The sequence below is a fragment of the Salvelinus namaycush genome, chromosome 21 (assembly GCF_016432855.1).
Source record: "Salvelinus namaycush isolate Seneca chromosome 21, SaNama_1.0, whole genome shotgun sequence".
Lineage (NCBI taxonomy): Eukaryota > Metazoa > Chordata > Actinopteri > Salmoniformes > Salmonidae > Salvelinus > Salvelinus namaycush.
In genome coordinates this window covers 2,121,430-2,135,013 of record NC_052327.1, presented here as the reverse complement: position 1 = coordinate 2,135,013, position 13,584 = coordinate 2,121,430, and the positions used below count along the sequence as shown (strand labels likewise).

Below are 13,584 nucleotides of genomic sequence, written 5' to 3'. Positions count from 1 at the left end.
CCAGTTGTACCAGTTGTACCAGTTGTACCAGTTGTATTAGTTGTACCAGTTGTATTAGTTGTACCAGTTGTACCAGTTGTATCAGTTGTACCAGTTGTATTAGTTGTACCAGTTGTACCAGTTGTACCAGTTGTACCAGTTGTATCAGTTGTACCAGTTGTATTAGTTGTACCAGTTGTACCAGTTGTATAAGTTGTACCTGTTGTACCAGTTGTACCAGTTGTATCAGTTGTACCAGTTGTATTAGTTGTACCAGTTGTACCAGTTGTATTAGTTGTACCAGTTGTACCAGTTGTATTAGTTCTACCAGTTGTACCTGTTGTATTAGTTGTACCAGTTGTACCAGTTGTATCAGTTGTACCAGTTGTATTAGTTGTACCAGTTGTACCAGTTGTATTAGTTGTACCAGTTGTACCAGTTGTATTAGTTCTACCAGTTGTACCAGTTGTATTAGTTGTACCAGTTGTACCAGTTGTACCAGTTGTATTAGTTGTACCAGTAGTACCTGTTGTACCAGTTGTATTAGTTCTACCAGTTGTACCAGTTCTACCAGTTGTACCAGTTGTACCAGTTGTATTAGTTGTACCAGTTGTACCTGTTGTACCAGTTGTATTAGTTGTACCAGTAGTACCTGTTGTACCAGTTGTATTAGTTCTACCAGTTGTACCAGTTGTATTAGTTGTACCTGTTGTACCTGTTGTACCAGTTGTATTAGTTCTACCAGTTGTACCAGTTGTATTAGTTGTACCAGTTGTACCAGTTGTACCTGTTGTACCAGTTGTATTAGTTGTACCAGTAGTACCTGTTGTACCAGTTGTATTAGTTGTACCTGTTGTACCAGTTCTACCAGTTGTACCAGTTGTATTAGTTGTACCAGTAGTACCTGTTGTACCAGTTGTATTAGTTCTACCAGTTGTACCAGTTGTACCTGTTGTACCAGTTGTATTAGTTGTACCAGTTGTACCTGTTGTACCAGTTGTATTAGTTGTACCAGTTGTATTAGTTCTACCAGTTGTACCAGTTGTACCTGTTGTACCAGTTATATTAGTTGTACCAGTTGTACCAGTTGTATTAGTTGTACCAGTTGTATTAGTTGTATTAGATCTACCAGTTGTATTAGATCTACCAGTCCTACCAGTTGTATTAGTTGTACCAGTTGTATTAGTTGCACCAGTTGTACCAGTTGTATTAGTTGTACCAGTTGTACCAGTTGTATTAGTTGTACCTGTTGTACCTGTTGTACCAGTTATATTAGTTGTACCAGTTGTACCAGTTGTATTAGTTGTACCAGTTGTACCAGTTGTACCAGTTGTACTAGTTGTACTAGTTGTACCAGTTGTACCTGTTGTACCAGTTGTATTAGTTGTATTAGTTGTACCAGTTGTACCAGTTGTATTAGTTGTACCAGTTGTACCAGTTGTATTAGTTGTACCAGTTGTACCAGTTGTATTAGTTGTACCAGTTGTACCAGTTGAATTAGTTGTACCAGTCCTACCAGTTGTATTAGTTGTACCAGTTGTACCAGTTGTATTAGTTGTACCAGTTGTACCAGTTGTATTAGTTGTACCAGTTGTATTAGTTGTACCAGTTGTACCAGTTGTATTAGTTGTACCAGTTGTATTAGTTCTACCAGTAGTACCAGTTGTACCAGTTGTATTAGTTGTATTAGTTCTACCAGTAGTACCAGTTCTACCAGTTGTACCAGTTGTACCAGTCCTACCAGTTGTATTAGTTCTACCTGTTGTACCAGTTGTATTAGTTGTACCAGTTGTATCAGTTGTACCAGTCTACCAGTTGTATTAGTTGTACCAGTTATATTAGTTGTACCAGTTGTACCAGTCTACCAGTTGTATTAGTTGTACCAGTCTACCAGTTGTACCAGTTTACCAGTTGTACCAGTCTGCCAGGTCTACCAGTCTACCAGTTCTACCAGTTCTACCAGTCTACCAGTTATACAGTAGAGTGAAGAGCCCTACTTCCTTATACAGTAGAGTGAAGTGCCCTACTTCCTTATACAGTAGAGTGAAGTGCCCTACTTCCTTAGACAGTAGAGTGAAGTGCCCTACTTCCTTATACAGTAGAGTGAAGTGCCCTACTTCTTTAGACAGTAGAGTGAAGTGCCCTACTTCCTTATACAGTAGAGTGAAGTGCCCTACTTCCTTATACAGTGGAGTGAAGTGCCCTACTTCCTTATACAGTAGAGTGAAGTGCCCTACTTCCTTATACAGTAGAGTGAAGTGCCCTACTTCCTTATACAGTGGAGTGAAGTGCCCTACTTCCTTATACAGTGGAGTGAAGTGCCCTACTTCCCTATTAGAGGTCGACAGATTCTGATATTTCAACTCCGATACCGATACCGATTATTGGAGGACCCAAAAAAGCCGATACCGATTAATCGGACGATTTTTATATATATATTTGTAATAATGACAAGTTTAACAGTACTGAATGAACAACGAACACTTTTATTTTAGCTTTTTATAATACATAAATATAATCTATTTAGTGTCAAATAAATAATGAAACATGTTCAATTTGGTTTAAATAATGCAAAAACAAAGTGTTGGAGAAGAAAGTAAAAGTGCAATATGTGCCATGTAAGAAAGCAAATGTTTAAGTTCCTTGCTCAGAACATGAGAACATATGAAAGCTGGTGGTTCAATATTCCCAGTTCTTCAATATTCCCAGGTAAGAAGTTTTAGGTTGTAGTTATTATAGGAATTATAGGACTATTTCTCTCTATACCATTTGTATTTCATATACCTTTGACTACTGGATGTTCTTATAGGCACTTTAGTATTGCCAGCCTAATCTCGGGAGTTGATAGGCTTGAAGTCATAAACAGCGCTGTGCTTCAAGCATTGTTAAGAGCTGCTCGCAAACGTAGTAAAGTGCTGTTTGAATGAATGTTTACGAGCCTGCTGCTGCCTACCACCGCTCAGTCAGACTGCTCTATCAAATATCAAATCATAGACTTCATTATAATATAATAAACACACAGAAATACGAGCCTTACGTCATTAATATGGTCAAATCCGGAAACTATCATTTCGAAAACAAAACGTTTATTCTTTGAGTGAAATACAGAACCGTTCTGTATTTTATAGAACGGGTGGCATCCCTAAGTCTAAATATTGCTGTTACATTGCACAACCTTTAATGTTATGTCATAATTATGTAAAATTCTGGCAAATTAGTTCACAACGAGCCAGGCAGCCCAAACTTGCATATACCCTGACTCTGCTTGCACTGAACGCAAGAGAAGTGACCCAATTTCCTGTCACGATCGTCGTAATGAGCGGACCAAGGCGCAGCGTGATTGAAGTTCCACATCTTTATTACGGTGAAACTTTAAACAAAAACAATAAACCAATAACGAAACGTGAAGTAGTGGTGCACAAACACAAAACAATATCCCACAAAACACAGGTGGGAAAAAGACTACCTAAATATGATCCCCAATTAGAGGCAACGATTACCAGCTGCCTCTAATTGGGAACCATACAAAACACCAACATAGAAATATAGAACTAGAACAGCCCCTAGTCACGCCCTGACCTACTACACCATAGAGAACCAAGGGCTCTCTATGGTCAGGGCGTGACACTTCCCTCGTTAATATTGCCTGCTAATATGAATTTATTTTAACTAAATATGCAGGTTTAAGAAAATATACTTCTGTGTATTGATTTTAAGAAAGGCATTGATGTTTATGGTTAGGTACATTTGTGCAAAGATTGTGCTTTTTTCGGCAATGCGCCTTTGTTAAATCATCCCCCGTTTGGCGAAGTTGAAGTAGGCTGTGATTCGATGATAAATTAACAGGCACCGCATTGATTATATGCAACGCAGGACACGCTAGTTAACCTAGTAATATCATCAACCATGTGTAGTTAACTAGTGATTATGTGAAGATTGATTGTTTTTATAAGATAAGTTTAATGCTAGCTGGCTACTTACCTTGGCTCCTTGCAGCCACAGGTCCTTTTGGCGCTGCACTCGCGTAACAGGTGGTCAGCCTGCCACGCAATTTCCTCATGGATTGCAATGTAATCGGCCATAATCGGCGTCCAAAAATGCCGATAACCGATTGTTATGAAAACTTGAAATCGGCCCTAATTAATGCCGATTAATCGGTCGACCTCTATTCCTTATTCAGTAGATTGAAGTGCACTACTTTTGACCAGCCCTATGAGCTATTGAAATCAAATCATCAAATCAAATGTTATTTGTCACATGTACAGAATACAGTGTAGACCTTACAGTGGAATGCTTACTGGCAAGCCCTTAACCTACAATGCAGTTGAAAGAGAATAGAGTTCGATTTGTTAGGCAGACAAGTGTTCTATGATGTCATCTACAGTAAATAAACCAGGCCTGACAGTTAGTCCCTCTGTCTCCCAACCCTGTGTGTGTGTGTGTGTGTGTGTGTGTGTGTGTGTGTGTGTGTGTGTGTGTGTGTGTGTGTGTGTCCGGGGACACTGACCAGACCCCCTACAGCATGCCTGAACTCCTACACTCCTCCTTATCCCTTCTCGCTCTCTTCCTTCGCTCTCCTCTCTCGCTCAATTCCCTCGGTCTCTTCTCTCGCTCTCTTCCTTCGCTCTCCTCTCTCGCTCAATTCCCTCGCTCTCTTCCCTCGGTCTCTTCCCTTGCTTTCCTCCCTCGGTCTCTTCCCTTGCTTTCCTCCCTTGCTCTCTTCCCTAGCTCACTTTCCTCGCTCTCCTCTCTCGCTCAATTCCCTCGCTCTCTTCCCTCGGTCTCTTCCCTTGCTTTCCTCCCTCGCTCTCTTCCCTCGCTCTCTTCCCTAGCTCACTTCCCTCGCTCTCCTCCCTCCCTCGCTCACACACACACACACACACACACACACACACACACACACACACACACACACACACACACACACACACACACACACACACACACACACACACACACACACACACACACACACACACACACACACACACACTCCAGGTCTCTGGCCCCGGCTTTGAGTTACATGGTTGGCTTCTTTTTCCTAATCCCCTGAAATGAGACTTGTGAACATCAGGAAAACCCTGGGCCGTGGCCGGTACTTGGTGCTCCAGGAGGTAACACTGCTGCATTGTTCCTGACTTCCTCTATGGCGTTCCTGGGATCTGAGGGGCTTTGTGTGTGTGTGTGTGTGCGTGTGTGTGTGCGTGTGTGTGTGTGTGTGCGTGTGCGTGTGTGTGTGTGCGTGTGCGTGTGTGTGTGCTCTGACCCCTCGACCTGGCTTTGGGAAGAGTGAATGATCCTGATATCTAATAGCAGGGAAGAGTGACACACAAACACACACACACCGACGAACACACACACACCGACGAACACACACACACACCGACGAACACACACACACACACACACCGACGAACACACACACACCGACGAACACACACACACACACCGACGAACACACACACACCGATGAACACACACACACACACCCACCGAGAACACACCCACCCACCGACGAACACACACACACACACCCACCGAGAACACACCCACCCACCGACGAACACACACACACACACCGATGAACACACACACACACACAGATGAACACACACACACACACACACACCGACGAACACACACACACACACCGACGAACACACACACACACACCGACGAACACACACACACCGATGAACACACACACACACACCCACCGAGAACACACCCACCCACCGACGAACACACACACACACACCGACGAACACACACACACCCACCGACGAACACACACACACACCGACGAACACACACACACACCGACGAACACACACACACACCGACGAACACACACACCCACCGACGAACACACACACACACACCGACAAACACACACACACACACACACACCGACGAACACACACACACACTGTAGTCTCCTCTCCCTTGTTGTAAACATCTGTTAAATAACTGTACTTCGGGAATTTTTAATCATCCCATTTTCACTCCAGTGCCATCAAGTAGATAATATTATCTCAATTATAATAAGAAGGAGTTGACTTACTGGCATGTTAAATCCAACCACTCCCTAACACACACACACACAAACACACACACACAAACACACACACACACCAATCCAATACTCCCCAACTAGCGCTGTCAAAACTAATACCCCTTAAGAATTCCCAGTTCCGTCACATGGAACAGGGAGTGTGTTTTGGTTGAGGTCTACGAAACATCAACACTCACTGATGTCACAGAGACAACGAAACGTCAGCAGTCCAGCTAGACTCGGCTGCATCTCAATAGTCTGGAGTGCCGTGCTCTCCTCTTATCTCCTCTCCTTCGTTGGTACTCATCCAAAAACAAAACAAAATGGTGACAAGCAAAAAGGTGAATCCCTCTAGTATTTGTTGAAATCAGTCCTGCTTTTTTACATTAGCGCAGACAAGGAGACAAAAGAAAGAAAATGAGGAGATGAGGAGAGGAAGCCACTGTAGAGTATTGAAACGCAGCCATCCACTGTTTATGAGAAGCCAGACACTTCCTGTATATGGAGTGCCAGACTCTTCTTGTAGAAGTGCCCCCTCCTTCTCCCTGTTCTCCATCACTTCCCCTATAAGGGACATAGAGAACCATTTAACCATCAACATCAACAAAATGGCTGATAGAATGAGGAGAAAGCGACCACCACAGCCACACACACACACACACATGCGCGTACACACACTCCCTGTTGGGGCTTGTTAAAGAGTCATTAGTACGACCCCCCCTCAACCGTGACGCTGAACAGTTCCGTACCCCCGGCTCCAAATTATACACACACACACACACACACACACACACACACACACACACACACACACACACACACACACACACACACACACACACACACATGCACACACCAATTATACACAAATTACACACAAAGACTCAAATTGAATACAGATATGAACTGCAGAGAGTGGGGTATAGAGAGAAAGAAAAGAGAGGAATCAGAGTATTTCCTGGAGGAGTGGCTAAATCAGAGTATTTCCTGGAGGAGTGGCTAAATCAGAGTATTTCCTGGAGGAGTGGCTAAATCAGAGTATTTCCTGGAGGAGTGGCTAAATCAGAGTATTTCCTGGAGGAGTGGCTAAATCAGAGTATTTCCTGAAGGAGTGGCTAAATCAGAGTATTTCCTGGAGGAGTGGCTAAATCAGAGTATTTCCTGAAGGAGTGGCTAAATCAGAGTATTTCCTGGAGGAGTGGCTAAATCAGAGTATTTCCTGGAGGAGTGGCTAAATCAGAGTATTTCCTGGAGGAGTGGCTAAATCAGAGTATTTCCTGGAGGAGTGGCTAAATCAGAGTATTTCCTGGAGGAGTGGCTAAATCAGAGTTTTTCCTGGATAATCCTTTGTTATCATCTTGTCGTTGGTCTGTCATTATTGAGGCAATAGCCAGGGGGAGACAGAGGAGCTGAGTGCCTTATGTCACTGTTACGTCATGCTATGTCAGTCTTAATACCTCTCCTAAGTCTTCTATATTCTCCCTGTCTTCCAGGTGCGTAGCCAGGGCGTGACAGAGGAGCTGAAGTGCCTTATGTCACTGTTACGTCATGCTATGTCAGTCTTAATACCTCTCCTAAGTCTTCTATATTCTCCCTGTCTTCCAGGTGCGTAGCCAGGACGTGACAGAGGAGCTGAAGTGCCTTATGTCACTGTTACGTCATGCTATGTCAGTCTTAATACCTCTCTTAAGTCTTCTATATTCTCCCTGTCTTCCAGGTGCGTAGCCAGGGCGTGACAGAGGAGCTGAAGTGCCTTATGTCACTGTTACGTCATGCTATGTCAGTCTTAATACCTCTCCTAAGTCATCTATATTCTCCCTGTCTTCCAGGTGCGTAGCCAGGGCGTGACAGAGGAGCTGAGTGCCTTATGTCACTGTTACGTCATGCTATGTCAGTCTTAATACCTCTCCTAAGTCATCTATATTCTCCCTGTCTTCCAGGTGCGTAGCCAGGGCGTGACAGAGGAGCTGAGTGCCTTATGTCACTGTTACGTCATGCTATGTCAGTCTTAATACCTCTCCTAAGTCTTCTATATTCTCCCTGCCTTCCAGGTGTGTAGCCAGGGCGTGACAGAGGAGCTGAGTGCCTTATGTCACTGTTACGTCATGCTATGTCAGTCTTAATACCTCTCCTAAGTCTTCTATATTCTCCCTGTCTTCCAGGTGCGTAGCCAGGGCGTGACAGAGGAGCTGAAGTGCCTCAGTCTGCTGAATGCTCTGGATAAAGACCAGGACATCCCAGAGAACCTGGCTCAGCTGTTTGGAGAACCCTGCATCAAGCTGGCAGAGGGCATCAAGGCCTACATCTCAAAGGTAAGCCTGGCACCCTATTCCCTAAATAGTGCACTACTCTAGCACCCTATTCCCTAGATAGTGCCCTATTCTGGCACCCTATTCCCTAAATAATGTACTACTCTGGCACCCTATTCCCTAGATAGTGTCCTATTCTGGCACCCTATTCCCTAAATACTGTACTACTCTGGCACCCTATTCCCTAGACAGTGCCCTATTCTGTCACCCTATTCCCTAGATAGTGCACTACTCTGTCACCCTATTCCCTAGATACTGCACTACTCTGTCACCCTATTCCCTAGATAGTGCACTACTCCGTCACCCTATTCCCTAGATAGTGCCCTACTACAAGGCTTAGTTCTATGAGACCTCACAGATGTAGGTTATATCTGAAATGCCCCCCTATCTCTACTGTAGATATTTAACATCTTTAGCATAAAGGCCTATGTATGGACATTCCAATAGCTAGCACAGCCCAAAGCGGGTAGATGGAGGACATATTTAAAAGCAATATACCTTGGTATGTGGACCGGCTGACATTTTTATTTTGCACCATTTGGAATGTTTTGGCTTAATTCATGCCTTTGTCATTACCTGTAAAAAGGAATTCTAGAATGTGCTAGAATTCTATTGTGCTGCTTTGTTGAGAGGACTGTGAATAATCATGTAGATTCACACCTGTGTTCTACAGTGTGAATGGGTCTGAGAGACAGCCAATATGCCCCAGTCCTTGTGTGTGTGTGTGTGTGTGAGTGAGTGCGTGCTGTCCCAATAGAAGCGGTACAAGTAGAATGACAAATTCTACATTGTAGAACAGCAGTAGCAGCTGAGCCAAGAGTACTGGGGGGCAGATTGTCTGACTCTCAGACCAATCCACTGTTTATTTGCTGTTCTGCTGTTCAGGGAACATTCTACACGCTGTCACCACGAAGGTTCTCTCGCTCTACATACATTCCATTGTCTGTGAGAGGAGAGCGGAGGGTTTTTCACCCCACTGTTTGACGACGTTGAGTTAATACAGTTCGTTCTCTAGTTCCTTCCTAAAGCTATTGGTTGTTCTCCATTTCAACACACACACACAGCCAAAGGCTGTACAACGATTGAGCTCCCGTGCCTCTAAACCTCGGGGCACCATTCCCAGGGTCTGCCCACTATAGATCAACATCACCTAAATCATCCATCTCTGGTAGTACAATGAGTCACACAGATTGCAGGCTGTATGTATCAAGCTTCCCAGTGGACAATCTTAGAAGTAAAGGCGCCTGGAAGAACCTATTGGGTTGCCACACCTGTGGTACCTTTCCAGTTGAAACATGTTCCTTGAGGAACCCCCTGTGTAAAGGGTCAAACCGGAACCTTCTGGTCATTTTCAACCTTTCTAATAATATATTGTAGAGGTGGCAGCCTATCAGATCAGGGGGCGTGGCTTTCAGATAGTAATGAGATGTATTTATAATAATATATTGTAGAGGTGGCAGCCTATCAGATCAGGGGGCGTGGCTTTCAGATAGTAATGAGATGTATTTATAATAATATATTGTAGAGGTGGCAGCCTATCAGATCAGGGGGCGTGGCTTTCAGATAGTAATGAGATGTATTTATAATAATATATTGTAGAGGTGGCAGCCTATCAGATCAGGGGGCGTGGCTTTCAGATAGTAATGAGATATATTTATAATAATATATTGTAGAGGTGGCAGCCTATCAGATCAGGGGGCGTGGCTTTCAGATAGTAATGAGATGTATTTATAATAATATATTGTAGAGGTGGCAGCCTATCAGATCAGGGGGCGTGGCTTTCAGATAGTAATGAGATATATTTATAATAATATATTGTAGAGGTTAGCGCAAATGTCTTGCTCATCATGTTAAGTTTGTACACTGCAAATTAAAATGTTGAATATTTATGCATATTAAATATTTTAATATCATTAGTGCTGAAGCGCGTGGCGTATAAAAATCATCTGTCCTCGGTTGTAACATTCACTATCGAGTTCCAAACTGCCTCTGGAAGCAACGTCAGCACAAGAACTGTTCGTCGGGAGCTTCATGAAATGGGTTTCCATGGCAGAGCAGCCGCACACAAGCCTAAGATCACCATGCGCAATGTCATGTGCAAAGTGGTGTAAAGCTCGCCGCCATTGGACTCTGGAGCACTGGAAACGCGTTCTCTGGAGTGATGAATCACGTTTCACCATCTTGCAGTCCGGCTGACAAATCTGGGTTTGGTGGATGCCAGGAGAACGCTACCTGCCCCAATGCATAGTGCCAACTGTAAAGTTTGGTGGAGGAGGAATAATGGTCTGGGGCTGTTTTTCATGGTTCAGGCTCCTTAGTTCCAGTGAAGGGAAATCTTAACTCTACAGCATTTGGTATTTTACATCGCAATGAATAGCATTATATGGACAGGGATCACCTGATCCTAGAGCCGCACTCCTACTCAGAGACGCATCATGAATACGACTGAGTCAGTCGTATTCATGGTGAGTCAGAGACTGTGACCTCCATCTGTCTGTACCACTCACTACCTAAACACAGACACCGCCAACAGGCTTTCCCCATCTGTGTGTGTGTGTGTGTGTGTGTGTGTGTGTGTGCTTATTGCTGTATCTGCATCTTTCCTTCACCGCTTCAATACAGACAGACAGACATACTGACACACACACACACACACACACACACACACACACACACACACACACACACACACACACACACACACACACACACACACACACACACACACACACACACACACACACACACACACACACACACACACTCAAACAATTAGAGCTCCACCACATGATACAATCAGACTGTTTACAGTTCTGTCTCCAGTTGTAATAGAAATGGAATGTCTCATTTCTTGTGGTGTAAATTGACTTGGATTGGGTCTGAGAGTGTGTGTGTGTGTGTGTGTGTGTGTGTGTGTGTGTGTGTTCCTGTGCATGTGCGTGAGTGTGTGTGTGTAAATTGACTTGGGTTGGGTCTGAGTGTATGTGTGTGTGTGTCCCTGTGCATGTGCGTGGGTGGGTGTGTGTGTGTAAATTGACTTGGATTGGGTCTGAGTGTGTGTGCGTGTGCATGTGCGTGGGTGGGTGTGTGTGTGTGTGTGTAAATTGACTTGGATTGGGTCTCAGTGTGTGTGTGTGTGCATGTGCGTGGGTGGGTGGGTGTGTGTGTGTAAATTGACTTGGATTGGATATGAGTGTGTGTGAGTGTCCCTGTGCATGTGCGTGGGTGGGTATGCGTGTGTGTAAATTTACTTGGATTGGGTCTGAGTGTGTGTGTGTGTCCCAGTGCGTGTGTGTGGTGTGTGGTGTGTGGTGTGTGGTGTGTGTGTGTAAATTGACTTGGATTGGGTCTGCTTGCAAGTTAACCATTTCACTGTACTTGTACATGTGACAGTACAACTGGAATGAGACAAAGTATGAGACAGTATGAGACAAAGCTTGTCCAGAGTGATTATACAGTCTGTACACCCCCTGAAACTACAATACACCCCCTGAAACTACAATACACCCCCTGAAACTACAATACACCCCTGAAACTACAATACACCCCCTGAAACTACAATACACCCCCTGAAACTACAATACACCCCCTGAAACTACACACGGTCTCTTTAAGGTCTGACCGCACGCCTTGTATTGAAATCCACATTTTTTAAAGAAAAGTAGATCATTGTAAAATTAAACTTCCTCCCTTGAACACTGTCCAAGAGCAAACAAGACTGATTTTGTGCAGCGCTTTGTTTCCTCAATTAGGAATTACAATTAACTGTATTTTAAAGATCAGGCTAAGAGTTAAAGTGTTTGGTTAGAGTAGCTTGAAAGCGCTAGGCTACATGGCTAACATAAGGTTAGCATTAGCAAAAAAAAACATATCTTGGCCTACTTCTACTGGAGACGCTAGGCTACATGGCTAACGTTTAGATAGCATTACCCAAAACAAACCAGCCCTTGACTTTTCATTCTGTGCTGTGTTGGCCTACGTCTATTGGAAACGCTAGGTTACATGGCTAACGTTAGGTTAGCATTAGCCAAACCCAGCTCTTGGCTTTTCATTCTGGTCTGTGTTCTTGCATGGAAATACTCATGCTAATGAGTGCAGATGGTTTTATGTGGGCTGGTCTGGGTTTTGTGACTGGTTTGTGTGTGTGTGTGTGTGTGTGGGGGGGGGGGGGGGGGGGTCTTTGGCTACAGCGTTAGCCTCTGTAGACTCTGTGTCTTTGTATAAAACGCTTGAGCTGAAAAGCTGGTCTAGCTTTAACCAAACCGTTTGGCTAGAATAAATGGTATTTTCTGTTTTAACCCTTACCTTAACCCTTAACCCATAACCCTTAACCCATAACCCTTACCTTAACCCTTAACCCATAACCCTTACCTTAACCCTTACCTTAACCCTTACCTTAACCCTTAATCCTTAACCCTTACCTTAATCCTTAACCCTTAATCCTTAACCCTTACCTTAACCCTTAACCCTTACCTTAACCCTTAACCCTTACCTTAACCCTTACATTAACCCTTAACCCTTACATTAACCCTTAACCCTTAATCCTTAACCCTTACCTTAACCCTTAACCCTTACCTTAACCCTTAACCCTTAACCCTTACCTTAACCCTTACCTTAACCCTTAACTCTCAACCCTTACCTTAACCCTTAACCATTACCTTAACCCTTAACCATTGCCTTAACCCTTAACCATTGCCTTAACCCTTAACCATTACCTTAAAACCCTTTACCCTTACCCCTTAAGGTAAGGGTTAAGGTAATGGTTAAGGGGTAAGGGTAAAGGGTTGGGTTAAGGTAATGGTTAAGGGTTAAGGTAATGGTTAAGGGTTAAGGTAATGGTTAAGGGTTAAGGTAAGGGTAAAGGGTTAAGGTAAGGGTTAAGGGTTAAGGGTTAAGGGGTAAGGGGTAAGGGGTTAAGGTAATGGTTAAGGGTTAAGGTAATGGTTAAGGGTTAAGGTAAGGGTTAAGGGTTAAGGGGTAAGGGTAAAGGGTTAACCCTTTACCCTTACCACTTAACTCTTACCTTAACCCTTTACCCTTAACCCTTAATTTAACCATTCAGAACCTTATCCCAAACCTTAACCCTTAACGTAACCATTCAGAACCTTATCCCAAACCTTAAACCTTAACTTAACCATTCAGAACCTTAACCATTCAGAACCTTATCCCAAACCTTAACCCTTAACGTAACCATTCAGAACCTTATCCCAAACCTTAAACCTTAACTTAACCATTCAGAAC

General features: G+C 43.7%; 1 protein-coding gene across 2 annotated transcripts in view; it reads left to right on the top strand.

The window, feature by feature from the left end:
* Positions 1–13,584, top strand: part of LOC120066010 (tumor necrosis factor ligand superfamily member 10-like) — a 64,022-nt gene that overhangs the window by 13,802 nt on the left and 36,636 nt on the right. For both annotated transcript variants that reach the window (XM_039017053.1, XM_039017052.1), the window contains exon 2: positions 8,197–8,346. In XM_039017053.1, the coding sequence (XP_038872981.1) occupies positions 8,197–8,346 (150 nt within the window). The remainder of the gene's footprint in view (positions 1–8,196; positions 8,347–13,584) is intronic.